Source organism: Armigeres subalbatus, chromosome 2 (assembly GCF_024139115.2).
Source record: "Armigeres subalbatus isolate Guangzhou_Male chromosome 2, GZ_Asu_2, whole genome shotgun sequence".
NCBI lineage: Eukaryota > Metazoa > Arthropoda > Insecta > Diptera > Culicidae > Armigeres > Armigeres subalbatus.
This window is the reverse complement of record NC_085140.1, coordinates 4851286-4872073: the sequence shown is the minus strand read 5'-3', so window position 1 is coordinate 4872073 and position 20788 is coordinate 4851286. Positions and strand designations below refer to the sequence as shown.

Here is a 20788-nt window from a genome sequence, read left to right as displayed (position 1 = left end):
GTTGCAGTCGTCGTTGCGTTAGTCGTGCATCCGAACAATATTGATCAGCAGCAAAGCAAACTTCTTCTGCCCTCGCTCGCAGGACATCGCACTCATTTCTAGTTAGGGCCGGAGGCCTTTGTTTTCACTTCGCGAGGTTGCCCCATGATGCTTGTTTGTGAACGCCCGTGCGCCAACCCGCTCGGACGCCCATTTCTTCAAGTTGAAACTTCCCAACTAACATTTTTGGTGCTAAAAGCTTCAACTTCTAGCCTTTGGCTGTATAATATTTGAATAAAAGCAGCCAATGCTGAATAAAAGAAAAGCCTCCACAAATAATCCCTTAAACTTCAACTCGACTATTACCCAAATACCTATCAGCTAGTCAGTGTGCCGAATATATTCAATCTTTTATCGTTTATGCAGCTTTCATATAGTCATAAAACAGCTCTGTCTGAATTAGCAACAAAGCGTATCGGTTAAGAGCTCATGTATGTAACTGAGTTGCTTGTTAGCAACTTCCCATATTACGGTGAGTAGCATTCACAATGAAAACGTTTTTGCTGTTGTTATAGCACTAACAATATAGCGTAATGGCGCTATAAATGAACTAACGAAGCTTTTAGGCAACTTCTGTACCTTTGAAGATTACACAACGTTTAAGTAAACCTATTACTGCTTCTTTTAATAGCATATCAGTATGGAACGTCAAAACCGCTATGTTTACATTTGATTTTTGTTGCCGGAGCTGTGTATGAGCTATTGATTTCTGTAATGCAGCTACAAAGATATTCACCTGCTCTTATAGCAACTGACAAAGCGACAAAGCTAGATTTGAACTTTTAACAATAGAAGTAGAAAACCGTGTGGTGAATTTGAAATTCACCACATGGCTTGATTGTATAATCACCTTAATGCTAGCAGATAGCGTAAGAAAACAAGCCATTTAGAAGCGATATTTCTGTTGACGGCTACTGTTAAACGATTAGCAGCAAAGTAGCATCTATACAGGTCGAGAAAATATTGCCTAAAAACAATTTCAGGGATTGATGATGGATAAAAGTTAGCCAACAGAACATGCTAATAGATGTTTGAATAATGGTTGAAATAATGCTGAAAGCATAATTTTTAAGCTTATGTGCTGAAAGCAGCATGTAGGCCTCTTTCTAACGTTTATACAGCATGAATCTGAAAATAGCGTTAGTAAAACAACCTATAGGGTATGCGAAGAAGCACATCCATAATTTTCTTTGTTATTTACATATGTCAAAGTGACGGTGAAGACAGAGCAGCGGCCATTGAATCAGGAGATCAGGAGCAGGGATGCCAGATACAATTTTTAAATGTCTGTGTTTATCTCAGTAAAATGTCTGTATTTGTCTGTATGGAGGTTTACTGGAAATAGAAAATTACTCAAAACCACAGACAAACAGACATAACACTTGCCAAATTTCCATCGTTCACTGATTTACTGGTCAATTCAAATAATCATTAGTTGGCCAATCGATCACTCGTGGCGCGCGCATCGGATTTGCTCTAGTTTGACGTTTGTTCACTACCGCCATCTGGTTCCTGATTTGCCCAACTAACTGGAATCAACAGATGTCGTTAGTGTTTGAACGACGATGAATTTTATGAGTGAATGTTCAATGTGTTATGTCTGTTTGTCTGTGTCAAAACCATACATTTTTGATATCAAGGCTTTCAAGGCTATCAAGGCTTCAATAATCTGAAATTCGAAATAAGTTTTCGCTCCATGAAATAATTAAAAATGTATAGGGTAGAATACGGCTTTGGCAGGGTGCGACATTTGTTGGCACCCTCAACAATATTTGCGTTTTCCAGCAAACATACACTATTTATGAACATAAATTTGATTCAATCACACAATTTCAAGTCTAGGCTTTCATTTGAATAAGTTGTTTGTGTAAAAGTAGCAAGATTTGACGAATTAATCACCGAAACAAATTTGCACACACGAAATCCTTGCCATTATTGCATGGCCCAAGAAAGCAGCAGACAAAAAGCAAACTGTTACTTACTTTTTTGGATCGCCTGTTTCTTCTCTTTATCGTGTATGATACGACAAATTAGGTACGTAAACTACTTTTTACACTTTATTACCACTTGATTATCACCACAAATAGTAAATTTATCCAATATTTGCTCTATGTTTCACTAAATAAAATCGGGACTGTTCGTTTTCTTTGACAGTAGCGCACTTCGAATAGAGCGAGAGAATGTGTTTGTGAGCATATCAAACACACGCTAAAAAAATACCACGCGCAATGAATTATTGGCAGTGGCTGATTTTCTACTCGCCGCATCCACATCCAGGCGCTATAGTATATGCACAAAATAGCCAGCAAGAGTTAACCGCCAGAAATTTGTATGGCGAAAGACATCTAACGCTGGTTTTCTCAAAATTAAAATTCATGAAAAACTATTTGGTACCGGTTATGAGGGATGGTGTCCGCTACTACGCCTACCAAATATTTTTTCGATTAAAGTGCTTAATTTTGAGAAATCGAGCCTTAGATGCCTTTCGCCATACTGATTTCAGAAAGTTAACTCCTAGTGTGCCGCTGTAAGCACGCTCAAAGCAGTCGATTCATTCCATGTGATTTGTTTTTAGCAAAACTACGAACAAAATATCCGGCGTTGGCATTTATTTTGAAAAAAGTGTTAGAATACAAATGCTTCTATTCAGATTTTTACTCAGACCATGAATTATATCAAAAGTGATAGCCACACCGTAGTATTTTAAGCCTTATGTGGCTGACAGAACCGTTTTCCTTTTGCAACTTTAATACTTTCCAAGCTCATCAAAAAAATCATAACAATTCCCGATCCTGCATAGCGCATTTCAACCATAAATAATTGCCTACTTTTAGGGTATTATCAATTATTCAACTGTGAAACGTAGTGTACGAATGCGGTGGCTCCAGCTCAATCTTATGTGTATAGATTTGGTTTTACAGAGTTTACGTCGTTGTACACAACCCCCATAATTATTTTGATGAAACAAAAATCATGTAAGGACCTTCAAATCTAAGGACCGTAAAGAGCATATTTGAAACTGGTTGATAGACTTTTGCTTACGCGTGAAGACTCTAAGGCATCACAAAAGACAAAAGATGTAAATCTTGGCAGCGGACGAAAAGTATGTAAGTTCCCTTCTCCAAAATGGCCAACATTATTCAAATAGGTTAAAAATGGTAAAAGTTATGAAATTGTCAATATCTGGGTACACGGGTACCCTATCTACCATTAACGTCTGTTTTTTATTGGCCGCATAAGGGGTAAAATTTGTTTTACAATGTGTTTAAATGTTTTTGCCCATCTTCCACATGACATAAAATTGATCCGTCTAAGACGAATTAAGTACTGTCCATTTAATTCCACTAGTTAATTTTCGTAATCTTTGCAGATACGTATTTCGACCACAACTGTGTGGTCGAAATACGTATCTGCAAAGATTACGAAAATTAACTAGTGGAATTAAATGGACAGTACTTAATTCGTCTTAGACGGTTTAATACATTCCACTAAAAGAGCTTAATATATTTTTCCATAAAATTGATGCCAAGGATAAAATTCTTGTTTTGTTTTAAGCCAGTTTTGATAATTAATAAAAATTTCTTCCAAAATTGAGTGAAGCGAGACGAGCGTGCGGCCGATTATTATGAATGAATTTGACTACTAGAGGATATAAACAACCAGCATCTGGCACCAATACATTGTTAGTTTTCTACTTCCATGTCTAGTTGCTGAAGGGAGCAAAATCATTGCTGATAATAGAAATTGCTATGCCAATAGAAGAAACTTTGACCTGTTACTTTATATTAAATTTACTAAGTTTGTGGTAAAAGATATTATATTAAGAGAACACCAATCATCAAAGGAAGAGCATACAAATGTATACCAGTTGAACTATACCTGTGTTTTAGTCTAATTATTCATTATTTTTATCATTCAATTTGGCGAATGTCTTAGACTGCCAAGAATAGGTATTTTCCCCTAATAAAAATAATTGTAATTCATTTAGTTTCCGTTAGCGATTATCCAGCTGAGATTCAGCGGACACTCTCCATCTTTAGAGTCTCCCCGGATTCACAAAACGTCAATTTCAATTCTGCGTTTTCCGCCTCAGAGCTGCCTTCGCCCTCTCAATGAGTAATGGAAAATCATCAGGTTCCGATATGGTTGGTTATTTCATCATCAAAAACTTTCCCAATTCCGCCAAAGTCTGGTTCTGGGGTTGATCAACCAAGCATGGTCTGATCGAATCTTTCCGGATGAATGGCGGAAAAGCCTCGTTTTACCCATCCAGAAAAACAACATTTTCTCTCGGGATGTCACAATTTACCGGCCTATTTCTCTGACAAGAGGTGTCTTCAAAGCCGTGGAAAGGTTTGTTAATCAACGGCTGTAAATTAGAAGTCGATAATAGGTTCGGCTTTCGCTAACAAGCGTTCCGCCCGGAATACGGTACGGACACATACTTCGCATATCTGGAAGATGTACTGCACAACGCCTACAATGACGGCAAGCACGCGGATCTACAACATTATCAAGGCCTTCATCAAGACTTCTAACAGTGGCAAGAATGAGGATTTTCCGGCAACCTCCTTGCTTTTGTCCGGAACTTGGTTGACTCTGTCAACCAGCAAATGCGTTCGAGGATACATCCTCATTCCGCCGGTTGGGTGACTAACCCATCTCCAACAAAAATATTGTGTTGGTTCTCGGAGTATCCATTGATCGGAGACTCTCATTCCTTTCGCACTTCCGCGAACTCAAAGCAAATTGTCGGACCAGAGACAACGTGGTTCGAACCTTCTCTCATCCTCATCGAACCAACAACAGGAGGTCCTTCAATTCCAACGTTCGAGTCGCCTCAGAATTGTTAATCGCAACACCAGCCGAGTCTGCCTCTGCCGAGGCTGACATTCTGCCTTTTGGCCACCGTGCGCTGGCGGTCATCTGCAGCTCGTTCGCTGCATCCACTGCTGGAGAATACAAGATCCCTCTCCTAGCTGAGGGGGGCCGGAATCGACACACTACGGCGTGCGGCGAATATAAATAGTTTGCAATTCCAGAACGGGTGACAATTCCGTGGCTCTTAGAAGGTCGGTGGTTGAGCCACAGATATTTCCACAACTATGAACACAGGTTTACGCATGGGTGGAGTCGGCATTGGGGGCACTGGGACCGGTTTCACTATCTCGGACCACCTACCAGATTCTCGGAGATTCTCAGGTTTTCATGTTTTTCTGCTTCGGTTTTCCTCCAAAGATAATAAATGTCTGTAAAAGTCTGTAACATCAATCAAAAGTCTGTATAATGTTTGTAATCTGCATGTGGTCTGTATGCAAGACCAAAAGTCTGTATAAATACAGACATGTCTGTATATCTGGCATCCCTGATCAGGAGTTCGAATCTAGGTTAGAGATGTCGCAAATTAATCGATTACTTCGATTAATCGATTCATCGTTGTGATAATCGGTTAATTTTGAATCGATTATTACCCAACGATTAATCGATTCAATAATCGAGATGAATCGTGAGTAATCGATTAGTTACTAATCGATTAATCAGAATTTTACGACATCATAAGGATGTCGAAAATTAATTGATTATTTCGATTAATCGATTCATCGTTGTGATAATCGATTAATTTTGAATCGATTACTATACAATGATTAATCGATTCAATAATCGACAAGAATCAAGAGTAATCGATTAGTAACTAATCGATTAATCGGGATTTTACGACATCTCTAATCTAGGTAGCAACAAAATTGATATTTGAGTTTTCACAAAAAAAAAACATTGAATAAACTCCCGAAATTTACTCTCCTCTCAAATAATATTTAATCAAATTGAATTCAGTGGCTGTATAAAACTTATTTAACAGATTCAAAAAATCTGAATAAGCGCCATTGAAGCGAAATATATTACTAAATGGTTTAGTAAAGATTGAGAAAAACCTGTGTAACATGCTGTAAAGTCTGAATAGATTCGCCAGATTTGCTGGTAAAAGAATTGAATAGAAGTTCTTGATCATATGTATAGGACACATATTCAGCTTGAAGCCGTATAGACGAGTTGAAATAACATTTACATTGACATTAAATGTTAGTTGGGTTAGATATTATGTTTGTTTTTGAGGCTGCTTCCACGGAGCGCCCCGTAATCGGAATTGCCGACGCGGTGTCTACGACTGCCCCAGCCTTGACGAGGACCCCTTTCCGTCATCGGGCTCGGAACCCGCCCGGTTGACCGACGCCGCGAAAGCGACGATACCATGTTGTTCTTCGTGCGGCCACTTGTTCGATAAAAGGATCGAGTTCGACCACAGGGCACCGGTATGACCCATAAAGCCGACTCCGAACCATTGGACCACCTCTTATTTGCGCCTGAACTAGCCATTCCTCGAGTCCACGCGCCACCTTCTGTGTAGCTCCGAGACGATTTGGACGATAGCCGATAAAAACGGCGTTCCAGCCAACTTCGTCTTTACACATCCTCCGAACTAGGTTGTCCAGGGTAGTGTCGAGATCACATGTGGCAAGCACACTCGGGCGAGGCCGAGTGCCCGAATCGGTGTAGATACTGTCTGAATCAACCATGGCCTGTAAGGACCTGGGTCAGGTGGGAGGGTTCGTCCAGCATTGTGCCTTATGTCCCTCCAATCTGCAGCGTCGGCAGAGCTTGCTTCTGTCAGGGCCTTTGCAGTCCCATTGCTTGTGCCCCGGTTTCAGGCACTTGAAGCAAACTTCGGGTTGCTTGTATATGCCCATAGGGCACACCGACCATCCCAACTTGACGCTCCCTAACTTGACTACCTTGGAGGCGTCCGTTGCAGATAGCCGAACCAATGCTACCTGCGTCCCTGCCGGACCTTTCCGTAGCCGGACGGCTGCGGTGGGCGTCTCCACTTCACACTGTCGCTGCAGTGCCGTGACGAGCTCTTTTACTTCGGTGATCTCGTCCAGGTCTTTAACCCTTAGATTCACCTACGTCGTGAGTGCCCTCACCTTGACCGTCTCGCCTAGGACTTCCTCCGCCATCTTCTTGTAGGCGGCGCCCATTTGCGAGACGCCCCGCTTCAGCTCGAGGATCATCTCGCCCATCCGGGTACTTTTTATTCGACGTACGTCGGCGCCGAGTTCACCGAGCTTGACGTCACTCCTCATCGCCTTCAAGACGTCCGAGTACTTAGCCTCGTCCGTTTTGATGACTAGGGCATCGCCCCTGGAGCGATTGGCGCCTACCCTAGACTTCTTGCTACCCTCATTCGCCTGGGCATTCTTTTCGGCCCTTGACGTCTTCGGTTTCCTCTTGTTCTTGATCAGGGTCCAGGAGGCGTCATCCCCCTCTATTTCCCTGGTCTGGTGCGGCTAAGAGCTCTCAGCCTGCCGTAACCCATTACCACCGTCTTTCCTGGGTGGACCTTTCCAGGTCCTTCCTCCCCCGGTTTTGGAGGTACCTGGCCGGGGTTCAGCTTCCCAGCCCCACTACCCTTGTTCGGAGTAGTAACCCTCTGCGTTTTGGAGCGGCCCCCAGTGTGCTCATCTCCTGGAGACTGTTTCCCCGTTTTTGTGTCTGCTTCGTTGGAGCAGTCACCCCCGACGTGCCCGCGAATACTTGAGCCTCAGTCTGGGTAGACTTTGGCACCACCGTCTTCGCTGGCACGCCCTCGGTCGATTCGACCTTGCCGAGTCCGCGAATCCTTGGGCCTCAGTCTGGGTAGACCTCGACTCCACGGATTTCACGGGTTTACACTTGGCCGTCCCGACCGCCCTCTCCAGCTTGGCGTCCAACAAAGACTTTCGAAGTTTCAGCAAGCTCCTCTTGAGGTCCTTACTGATATTATGCTTCGATGACGCAAAATCGATGATGGCGTCCAGCTGTTCCGTCGCCACCCCGAAAGCTGAAAGCCCATCGCTTTTGCGGTTCATCGCCTCCACAAGCCATGAGCCGTCGATAATCTCTACCGGCATAGCCGAGGAGAAGGTTAAGTGACCCACGCTGGCGCTGCGCACCGAGCTGCCGACTATTGCCTCTGGCCTTCTAGGCGGAGACCTGAACAACCCACTTCTTCCGAAGGGGTTGTCGCCTACATTACTACCACTAATTGAAGGAATGACTTGGTTTTCCATTTTGGTCCCACGAGTTGCTCGGGAAAAGATGTCCACCACGCCAGAGCCCAGCATGACGTGGTAAGGGACAATTACTGTGGAGGGTGCCCAGGTACCCCACATGCTCCGTTAAAGGCCTAGCTCATTATTTCACCCCCCCTGGCCATGCATCCCCTCGGCACGGGTCGCTTAACGCCTTGGAATTAGGGGTTATGGACGATGGTCCCCTTGGTCGCACCCACTCACTCTAGCTGATGTCAGAAGGACAACAGTGCCCAGGCTGCACTACCAGCTAAGTACAAAACCCTTAGCTGGCGGTCGATTGTCATCGGAAGACCCGTGAAAGCGTGAGATTGGAACTTGTGAGGACAAGAGCTGTGTTGGTCGCTCCTTCCCAGATGTCAACTCACAATTTCGCAGCCCTGTCTGTATGTCTGTCTGTCTGTCTGTCTGGGTAAAAGGCTTTTTCATCGGTGTCATAAAAGTACAGTAATTGACCCAGCACACGCGTAGTAGTTGCCAAGCTACCACATGGCAGTGTAACGGAGTGTGGGACTCTCACCCACTAAACCCTTCTTGGCTTCAACCCTAATTTACCCCCGGGACAGCTTTTCAGCATTATTTCTGGAGGATAGGCTGTACTTAATGTACACATTCACACATGCACAATATTTGAGACTTACTTGGATGCTCACTTTAACACTCCACTGCCATGCCTCGAGGAGTCTAGCGATAACTGCCTGGGCCAACAGATACTACGCTACGATACTCCTTCCTCAGCACAAGCCGATCACTCACTCTTCTGCCGAAGCAGATCACGCGCCCAGATCAACCCACTACCACCCTGCCGCCGAAGCAGCTTCTCCAAATGTCACTCGCCTCATGTGAGTCTTATTTGGGTGCTCACCCTAACACTCCACTGGCATGCCTCGAGGTGTCAATAGCGGTATGTAGGGACCAATCAACGATACTACGCTATGACACTCCTGCCTCAGCATGCGCTCAAACTTCTACCATATGCTTCGAGGCGACAGTCGACGACGTAGTTTGGTCGAACGCCGTTTGGCCGAATAATTGGAATATTTTACCTTGAATTACGAATAGCGAAAAGTGAGAAATGAAAAGTAGTGAAAATTGCTAAGTGTGAAGTAAAAAGTGAGGAATAAGACTTCACATAAGAAATAAGAAATGAGAAATCGGAAGTGGTTATTGAGGAAAGAGTAAGTAGTCATATGTGAGCGGGATTTCAAAAGTAAAGAATAAATAAAAAGTGAGAAAGTAAGGAGTGAGTAGTGAGAATTGAAAAAGTGAGAAGTTAAAACTGAGAACTGAAAACAAAAAGCTGAGAATTGAGAACACAACAACCGCCAGAATTGACAAAACGTACAGTGAACGATTGATTTTTACACAACGATAATCCGTCATTATCGGGCGTGGAAAGCTGGATTACTGAGAACTTAGAACTGAGAATTGAGAACTGAGAAGAGAAATGAAAAATGAGAAATAAGAAGAATTGAGAACTGAGAAGTCAGATGTGGGATGTGAAACGAGAAAAGCGAGAAATTAGTACTGAAAAAAAAAATTCTTTTTCCTTCATATTTATTCTTCCTTTTTACTTTGTTTCTTTTATTTCTTTTCTGCTTTCTTCATGTTCTTTCTTCTTCAGTTCTTATTTTCTTTTTGTTCTTTCTATTTCCTTCTCTCTTCTTAGTTTGTCTTTCTTTTTACTTCCTTCTTTTCTCCTTCCTATTTCCTTCTTACATTTCCTTTTTCCTACTTCATTATTCCATATTTCTTCTTTCTCATTCTTCATTCCTTCATATTGCTTCTTGCTTTATTCTTCAATCTTCCATCTTTCTGATTCCTTCTTGCTGTTTCCTTTTTTCTACTCCCTTCATCCTTCTTCTTTTCTCTTTTTTCCTCCTTCTTTCATTTTGCCTTTTTCCTTCCCTCTTTCTTTTTCCTTCCTTCTTTCTTCTTTTTCCTTCTTTCTTTTTCCTCCTTCTCTCTTCATTCTTCTTCTGTATTCCTTATTCCTTCTTTCGTCCGCATTCCTTCTCTCCTCTTCCTTCTTCTTACTTCCTTCCTCCTTGTTTCTTCGCTTTCTTCTTTCTTCATCATTTTTCCTTCTTCCTTCCTTCTTCATCCTTTCTTCTTTCTCCTTTTCTTCTTCTTCCTTCTTCCTTTTTTCTTTTTCTTTGTTTCTTCCTGCTAACTTTTTTCTTCCTTCTTTTTTTCTACTTCCTTTTACTTTCTTCTTCTTTTTCTTTCAGAACCCTTTCATACAAAAAACGATACGAGGTGGTGGGTGGGGGTTGAAAATGGTCAATTTTTGCGTTATGTAATTTGTGAACCCTTGCTCTCCAGGATCCTCCGTCAGACGTTGCAAGCAAATCACAAGCACAAGCACCATAGTATAAATCTCGCTTAACTTTTCAAAAGGTCCTAAGTAACATTTTTTCATGATTTAATTTGAAGATTGCAATCAATAGACCAATATGAAAGCTTTTGATTGCAGTACTCAAATTAAATCATGAAAAAATGTTATATAGGACCTTTTGAAAAGTTAAGCGAGAAATATGAGAAATCAAAAAAATAACTTGAACAAGGCTAATATATTTAGATTAAATTTGTTTTGGAGTGTAAAATCTTCTTTGAGTGCATTCAAGTAAATTCACCACTCGAAATAATCTATCAAGCGAGTTAGTATATTTCACTTGTATCATTTTGGCAACACGTTCATTTTGTGCGAGTGTGCGGATGATTCCCGCGCATCAGTTTTCGTGTCGCGGCTGATCCTTGTCATCATCATCACCGTCCGTCATTCGTTCGACACAGTCAGTCTTTTCGGTTTTTCATTGCAGCACGGAGGGTGTACGGCATCCCGCGTGTGTTGCCGGGAGTGAGAAAAATTTTTGGTGTCCGTAAAATTCAAATTCTAGTGTGCCGTAAACGATAGTGACCGCAATCGGTGCGGAAATTCGTGTCCGGTGCCCTCGAAACGCGGTCCGGTAGTGCGTGTAGGAAGTGAAGAACGAGTGCCCACTGCGGCGTGTTTTTTTGAGTGGTTGGCCATTGTTGGAAGGAAGCAGAAAAGCTCCTTGGAATTTCGATTTGATTGGAACAACAGCAGGAGGCACGAGGCAAATCAACAAGCAAAATGGATAATGCTAAAATTTGCGAACTGCTTCGGGCCACCATCGACCCGAACCAGCGGCTGCAGGCGGAAGAACAACTGAATCAGGTGAAGTTTCTTATGGAATTTTCTGGGGAAGAACCATGTGCTCGGTTTGCTTTTCTTTCGGGCCGGAAATAGTGTCAATAGTGGTCCAACATCTGCAATGGAATCTGCAGCTGTGGATACAGCTTGTGTGAAGGTTTCTTTGGCATATCTTTCATTAACTGAAATTTTCCGATTAAGACTAATGACTAAGAAAAAGGATCTGGCCATTCGGAATCTGTCATGCCGTACGAATATTTTTTAGCCATCTTTTTGTGTAATTCTTTGGCAGATTTGCGTATGGACGTATTGGTATTTTGCGTGACACCACAAAACCGAAGACGAATGTTTTGACGTCTGGCAGGGCTGCTAGTTTATCAAATTAATTGTTGAATCTTTGGATTAATTTTTGCCTTTCTCGTACAACAAAGTTGTACCGAAAGGGTCCGTCCACAAAGTACGTCACGCCTCTAGGGGGGAGGGGGGGTTCAGAGCAGCGTGACGATCCATACAAAAATTTTAGAGGTTTATTACAAAAAGTGTGACGAAGGGGGGAGGGTGGGTCGAAAATTGCCGATTTTTGCGTGACGTACTTTATGGATCTTCCCAAGGCTATCATTTCACTCCAAAAACGAACTTTTTATAGAAGCTTCGGAGACCCATAATGTTATATACCATTCGACTCAGCTTGACGAGCTGAACAAATGTCCGTCTGTCCGTGTGTATGTATGTGTGTGAACAAGAGCTTAAAAAAACATAAGACAACTTTTCATATAGTAATCTTTAACCGATTAAATGTAAACAGGAGTTGTCCTCGCTAATAAACGTTTAAATTATGCTAATTTCGTGCTAGTATTGTTGGATAGTGCATTGTCCGCTAGAACTAGCTCATAGGTAAACGGGCCAATAAATCATGAAGCTAACACGATGATACTTTTATGCCCAGGGAAGTCGAGACAATTTCCAAACCGAAAATTGCCTAGACCAGCGCCGGGAATCGGACCACCCTCACCATGGTCTTGGTTTGTAGCCGCGCGTCTTTCTGCACGGCCAAGGAAGGCCCCTAAATGAAACATAGGCATCTGTTTGGATTGATAGTCGGCACGCACAAAAATATCGTGCTTATGTAGCTCATGCATGGCATATGTCAAAATGTCCATATTATCTGTTATCTGTCATCCGCCTAGGCCGGCAACCGATCACCTTCCCCTACACGTTTGTTCATTTTACTTTAAATTTAAATTTCAATCCGTTCCTTATTCGAGTTTAAGATGGGCTTAGTGGTCATATGGCTATCGCTTTTGCTTCATATGCAGGATATCGCGAGTTATGGCCCGTTTATATATGGCCTGTAGTGTTTAGATATTTGAAGTTAGCGAACAACGCACTATCTGACAATACTAGCGCGATATTGGTCCAATGTAATCAGGAATTGTCCTCGCTAATAAGCGTTTATGGCCCGTTTACATATACGCTAGTTCTAGTGGACAATGCACTATCCGACAGAACTAGCGCAAAATTAGCATAATGTAAACGCTTATTAGCGGGGACAATTCCTGTTTACATTGTGCTAATATCGCGCTAGTATTGTCGGACAGTGCCTTGTCCGCTAGACTGCCGTGAATCGCATATTTGTTCCATATGCATAGGAAACCCAGCAAAGATGGGACAGATATGCGATTCACGGCAGTAGAACTAGTGCATATGTAAACGGGCCATTATGGTCCGTTTACATATACGCTAGTTCTAGCGGACAATGCTGCCCGACAGTACTAGCGTGATATTAGAACAATGTAAACAGGAACTGTCATTCTCGACACCCTAGGTATAGTGCATCCATCGTACTTGCTACACAAGATATATAATCGTCTATCAAGTTGACTAAGTTTCAGATGAACTTTTTTCGATTTTCTACTGGAAAATCTTAGGAATTTCCATCGGAAATATTTTGACATATTCCGAAGAATTTCTTTTGAAAATTAAAAAAAAACTGCTGAAAATGTCTAAGAATTTCTTTTGGAAAACGAAAAAAAAAATTCCATTGGAAATTTAGAAGAATTTACTTTGAAGATTCATTAAAGTTGCCCAGGATTTTGAAAAAAATCTTTAGAGATTCTGTAAAAAAAGTAAGCTAGATTTTTTTTCTAATTTATACTGGAAATTCTTCGGAATTTGATGTTTATTGGAATTTTCATCGTAAATATGCATTTCGGATCCTTCTACGGATTCTTCTATAGTTCTTCAAAATTTCTACCGAACATTTTTCGGAACTCTTCCACAGAATTTTGGAAAAGAATGTCGTTGGAGTTCTAAAGATTTTGCCGTGGACTCCGAATTTTTTTTCGTCAATATTCCGAAGGGTTTCCCTTGCAACTCTAGAATAATTATTCTTGAAAATTAAGAAGATCTTGGAATTTAAAATTAATTCAAGCAATAAATGTAGGCAATAATTTAGGCTTAAGAAGCCTAGTTTTTATGATATTGAATAATTAGGATAATTGATCGAAAAATTTAATAATGCACCTAAATGTTCTAAATGCACAAAATTCTAGTAGTGCGTATGAAAAAGCTGCATTTAAAAAATCAACATGAAATTCTAAATAAAATGCTTTTTAAATTCATAAAAGGGTCTTAAAACTAAGGAGATTCTTGCGATATGAAAAAAAGTGGCAGAGTTCCAGAAAAAACCACTCCAGGTCCTAAAACAATCTAGGTTAAAAAATAGTGTTATAATAACGATTGAAATTGAATTCCAAAACAAATCTCAACCCTTTCAGGACGAATGGGTCATATGTGCCCAGCGTTTTAGATTGTCTATAAAATCACAAAAGAGAGCTAGGCCACCATTTTCTTCAGTAAAATTGTTCATCTAGATATTGGCTTTACAGAAAAAATATGGGAGCTCAAATTTGACTGACCCTGAAAACTCAGATATCCGAAACCTTGGGAAGATTTCGATTCTAAGAGCATGCAAATGAAGTTGAAATGTTCGAATCATTCTGAACACTCAGATAAGTTGGGTCATACTGAACGCTAAGCCAGTGATTAATATTCAGGAATACGAGATGCTCAAGGTACTCCAAAATGCTCTCAAGTTCAGCCCACGATATCTACCAGATCAATCAAGACATTTGCAATGTCCTCATCATCGGTATATACCCAATCCGATGAAATAAGCATATGATCCTAATTTCCAATAACATGAGATCCAAGAGACAAGGTACCCAAAATTATCTTGAGTCAACAAGTTGCACAATGACAATGAGGTTTGTTCGCAAACTTTTTTTGTAGGGCCTTAGAAGCACTGGGTTCACGGACTTGAATGATTAAGTAGTTCAAACATTACGACTTCCAGGACGTTTTGTATAACCTAAAAAGTCTGTAGTAGCTTGTATAAATAATAATTGAAGTCATATCATCATTCAATGGACCTACTGGGATATTATATCATACAAGTTGGTTAATTGGATAAATCGAATAATCCGAACTCCAAAATAATAATTGGTCTATAATACATTCATTCCTCTATGAGTCGCTTATGAAAGAACCGTTGACTGAAGCATATTCGAGATGTGGAATAGAAGTTCCTTTCAAAATTATTCGAAAGAACCATCTGAGTGACCGAGAAAATATTTTTAGTATGGCATCATTGGCTTCCACGAGTCGATTTCAAAATAAAATTACAATGAAGAATTAGAAATTTTGAGAGATGAGCCCGCACTGGATTGAAAATCTCTTTAATAGAGAAAAAATAGAAATTTTCCATAATAAAACAAGAAATTGCCAATAAAGAAATCAGGGTATGAGTATTAAATAATATTACTACAAATAATGCAAAATTTCCATAAACAGTTGAAAATTTTCCACAAAACAATAATAAATTAGCACTTGTAAAAGCAAAAATTGCAATTATGAAATAAGAATTTTCCATAAAGAAATCAAATCAACGACAAAAATACAAAATTTTCATGAATAAATCAATATTAGCAATAAACAATTACAAAACTTTTATTTTGTGGAAAATTTTATAATTATTTATTTCTAATATTGATTTATTTATGGAATGTTTGTATTTTTTCCGTGGAAAGTTTTGATTTCTTTATGAAAAATTCTTTTTTTTATATTTGCAATTTTTGGTTTTAAAAGTGTTAATTTATATTTGTTTTGTGGAAAATTCTTAATTGTTTATGTAAATTTTGTATTATTTGTAGAAAATCGAGTGGAAAACCCTTAATATATACGTTAAATTCTTTTTACATCATCTTGAAAGGGTTAAATAACAAAATATAACAATAAATTCTAGAATACCAAGAGGAACCCAAAGATATTAAAGACTGTAGATTTAAAATGAAAACTTGCATTTTAAGCCAAAACTGTATAATTAAGGTAAACAAATATAAAGGATATTTTGTTACGGATCTGATTAGAATCATAGAATCTTGGCATAATGAAGAAAGTTTTGAGATTTTATGATTCTGAAAACAATACTGGAATTTCTACAGGAATGCTACTCAAAAGAAACAACAGTAGGAGGTTTTATTTGCATCTCTAAGATTACATATTAACTTTGTGATTCTCTGATAAAATTTTGTTGTAAGAGTTCAGTTCAGATGTTTCGCTGAGGTTAATATCTAAAGAATTTCCAGTACCTCCAGAGCTACGGAAGGTCCCAAATACTCTTAGGAATCTATAGCGATATTCAGTGATGAACTTTATAATTTATAATTTTTCTCGAAATTTTTATAACATATTCGAGTCCACATTTTTTTGTATCCTCCTGATGCATCGAAGGTGTGCGAGTTCTAGATATCCTAATACCCGATACACATTACAACATGAAAATATCATCAAAATTTTCGAATTCATTAAAATTTATAATTTCCATGCTGGGTTTAGTTTGATTTTGAATCAGTTGAAATTGTCCATCTTCAAAATTGATCGGATTAACCATATGTTTTAGTTACATATGGTTCTTTTTTTAATTTTTGTACTTGAAAAAAAACCACGTGGTCATAGGGGGGGGGGTCTGCCAAATGACCACGATAAGCCACATGGGGGGAGGGGGTTTTGAAAATCTTTAAAAATATGACCACGAATTCAAGTAAAAATAAGAAAAAGACACACGACGGTGATAACTGACAGATCCTACTTTTTTTTTTAGATCTTTATTAAAGTGATGACAGATCCTACAGCACAGCATAGGAAGAAAATTTTAAAATGCTTATAATAAATTCCAGACAAATTGTAATTAAAATCTATTTGATGTACGATACGGAAAAAGTTTTTTTTTTTTTTTTTTTTGTTGACTTTATTAAGGAGACTTTCAGCCCGAGGCTGGCTCGTCTCCGCGGAAAAAGTTCTGAATTACATATTTGGAAGCTTATCTCATTTTTTCGAATATTTCCCAAAAATGTATCTATCATACAGTTAGAAACTTTTTCCGTATCATACTTCAATCAGATTTTAATTACATTTTGTCTAGAATTTATTATAAGCATTTTAATATGATCTTCCTATTCTGTGCTGTAGGATCTGTCAAAATTAACACCGTCATGTGTCTTCTTCTTATTTTTACTTGGATTCGTCTAAAGTTTATTGTCAAGGATTCTGCAAGGCTACGTTTCATTTGAAATGGATATGCCCGTCCCGTAAAAAAATGCTGACCAACATCCGTTTTCGTGGTGCTCTAAGTTCCACTGATGAAATACTGCGAGCTGTTTTGAGTGAACAAAGTCCGATTCTTGATGGTTTACGAGGAGAGATAAAAAAGAATACGGAGAAAATCAACGAAATTGTCGGTTAGCAGACCCTGCTGTCCAATCGCTCACCATGGTATAAAGTTGTACCTAGATCATTGACCGCGATCAACCGCGCAACCAAATTGATTCGTCAGTCGTCACAAATCGATGAGGGTGCTGGTCGTACGCTTTGCGGAAGTAAAGAACCAGACCCCGCATTGCAGATCCCGATTGTAGTCGTCACGCGGGAACCATAGTTCTTCCGCTTGTTTCAAACTTACCTTTACAAACATATAAAAATCTATAGGCACTTTTCCTAGGGTTCCGAAATGGAGCATTTACCCTATCCCTACATTCAGTTAACAAAATGCTTGGTTGCTTAGCAACAAATAAAATTCAGCTGACCTTCGACTTCCGTTCGTTGATATGTTGATGGTACAAATAAATCACGCCATAAATACAAATTCGGCAACTAATATTAGATGTGGTTGGTGTCAAGACGAATACACTTGGTCGGGGTTTTACCAAATTGCATCAAGCGTCAATAAAAATCTACTTATTTGTTGCTTTATTTTTCGTTTGTCAGATCCAGTTTATAAAAAAATCACATTGGATATCCTTCCATCCTGTAGCTGAGGATATCCATATAGGTACAACAAAATTTGCTTAATGTACGAAAGAATTGATATGATTTTATTTCCTTTTTCATTCTACGAAAAAAAAAACCACAAGTCAGTTAAAAAATCGTATATTGCGATTTCGCTGAATCCCGACCATGTGAGCTCGTTTTTACCTGATTTTTACTAACCTGCTTCAAATTTATTTAGATAACGTTCGAAATTTCAAGATTTTTTCTGTAGTTTTTTAGTAATATTCCGCAATGATATGGTTAAGGCAGGCATTTTCGTCTTTTCGTCATAGTCTCGAAAACCAATAAAAAAAGCACTTTTTTGCCTAACTCATCCGTACCAAATCATTAGTTCAGGAGAAACGTTCTGCTATAGTGAAATTATGGCAAATGGACGTTGCTTTCGTTGGTTTTAGACCCTACGACGATAGACGGAAATACCTGCCGTGTCCCTATATCGGATTTTTTTTGGTTTCAAATAACCGTACTGTGTACCGTGGATGAAATCTTTAATGTATCGAATCAGTATCATCCATATAGACGAATCCAAGTAAAAATAAGAAGAAGACACACGACGGTGTTAACTTTGACAGATCCTACAGCACAGCATAGGAAGATCATTTTCAAATGCTTATAATAAATTCTAGACAAATTGTAATTAAAATCTGATTGATGTATGATATGGAAAAAGTTCCGAACTGTATGATGGATACATTTTGGGAAAATATACAAATATCTACTTCAGAACTTTTTCCGTATCATACATCAATCAGATTTTAATTACAATTTGTCTAGAATTTATTATAAGCATTTTAAATGTTCTCATATGCTGTGTTATAGGATCTGTCAAAGTTATAACACCGCCGTGTGTCTTCTTCATATTTTTACTTGGATTCGTCTATAACGAAGGAAGCTCTAGGAGGAATAAAATCTTTCTGGCAACTAACGCCAAAATTTATTGAAAAATACGAGAGTGGCAAAAATACCAACACAAAAGAACGCGCAAGTATTGTGGCGTGCGTATTTCCCGCAACATGCAGGCCGGTCCCTGTGATTGCTTTTTTTGGGTGAATGAAAGTCGAACTAACTGGAAGCGTGTTTGTTCTGGGTATCGTTCTCCTTTGGTTTTTTTTACAACCAGTTATGAACGTTGCGTGAGTCATCTTAGGTTGCACTAAATGTTGACTACCGGCAGTACCTACATTACGAGTGCTTAAGCTGCCGTCGCTACCACCACCCATCTGCCTGTCTGATTGTGACCTTTCCTAGTTTTGTTTATTTTTTTGTTGTTCACAGGTATTATCACTGAACGTCCCTGTGCGACAAACGGTTATCCTTCGCAAATCTATATCAGCTGCGCCGATGGGAGGGTTTATGGCTTGGGAAAAAATGTGGAAAATTGACCAAACTTTTCGGGGTCGTTTGCACTTGTCTGGTAAATGTATACAAATCAATAAACAATGGGTGTTGTAATGATGCCGTTATTCTGGGTGTCTAAAAGTTGCGAATTCCTTTCCCTAGCAAACAAATCATCAAGTTAAACCTTTCCCGCCCACGACTTTTTTCGCAGATTTCAATAGTAAGGAATCATCTTGGAGAAAATTGCTAGAACAAAAGCTATTAGGCATAGGGGGAATGACGGCTTTGGCAGGTTTTGTTCTATTATTGGCAGGGGGTTTTTTTATGACTGACTAGGCTCGAATTTGGCCTAAACATTCTTTGCATATCAAAGAATATTGTGGCCAAATTTCATAAAATTTGGTCGACAAAAACCCCCCTGCCAATAATAGAACAAAACCTGCCAAAGCCGTCTTTCCCCCTATCTGAAATTAGTGGAAAAAGAAAAAAAAGTTTGTGATTGTTAATCAATAGTTAATTGATTCTTTTCAATAGTTAAAATATTTGTACTTAAAATTGATTATATCTGCAGTCTAATGGAACCACAAAGATGTTTCAAATCTTTTTGTTGTTGAAACAATTCGATGGTGGTTAGAAGGTACAAAATTTGATGGTGCTCCACACTGAGATGGGCAAAACAGCTCATTGCAGTGAGCGGATCTGATCCGTTCAGCTCATTGAAAAGTAATATTATATAATATTATATATTATATTATATTATATATTATATTATATTATATTATATATATTATTTATTATTTTTATTTTAATAATTGTTCAAAATTTTTAAATATTTATGTTGTTTATTCATTCATCTATTTGCCTCATTCTGATTTTTTTAATGTTAAGCTATAGTGAGATAATAAAATTTAACAAACAAATTTAAACTAATAACCTTTATTATTTTCTGAAGTCTAGGAGTTCATTTGGAACCATCACATTTATTTCTGTACAAAAACTAACTCAACATTATTTTCTATTCATAATTCTAAGTTACATTTTGTTGGTTACCTTGATAACGTTTCTCAAATCGTTAGTTTAGCTCATGTCGTCGTCTAACTCGAAATTGCTGTGACATGGAAGCGAGAGTTGCGCTACCAGCTCAGATCCGTGCGAGTCTTTCACAGGCATCGATGCATTCATCTTCGCCCGCTTAAGCGTCGTGAGATATCGTAGAGGAGGCGAATGTCCCCGGTTGCTGCGTCTCTCTCTCCTTCTTCGTCCAGAGAGTCCGCCCACGCTCGCTTCACGCTTAAAATCAATAACACAGAGATATGTTTGCTTCACACAAAACGGACCTAATGCAGAACAACACCTAGATGAGCGACAGTTACACAGCCACAAAAATAGCTCGTGTGGTTTTATTGAAGCTTGGATTTCAATATTTTCAACAGTATTTGGTTCCTCATGAAACAAGGAATCTGTACAAACGTTTACATGTTGAAAAGGACCGTTATCACGACCGTACGAGGCATTTTTGTGCCTGTGTAACTGTCGCTCATTTAGGTGTTGTTCTGCATTAGGTCCGTTTTGTGTGAAGCAAACACATATCTGTGTTATTGATTTTAAGCGTGCGCTTGTCCCGTCGACATGAGCGTTTTACTTCCTTCTCAAGAGCCGCGTATCGTTGACGAGCTAAGACTTTGGCTCCTCTGGTTTTCGATCGCTCTATCGCGGC

General features: G+C 39.3%; 1 protein-coding gene across 1 annotated transcript in view; it reads left to right on the top strand.

The window, feature by feature from the left end:
- Positions 1-10941: 10941 nt before the first annotated feature.
- Positions 10942-20788, top strand: part of LOC134217536 (importin-7) — a 29345-nt gene continuing 19498 nt past the window's right edge. The window contains exon 1 of the mRNA XM_062696300.1: positions 10942-11370. Coding sequence (XP_062552284.1) covers positions 11287-11370 — 84 coding nt within the window. The 5' untranslated portion in view covers positions 10942-11286. The remainder of the gene's footprint in view (positions 11371-20788) is intronic.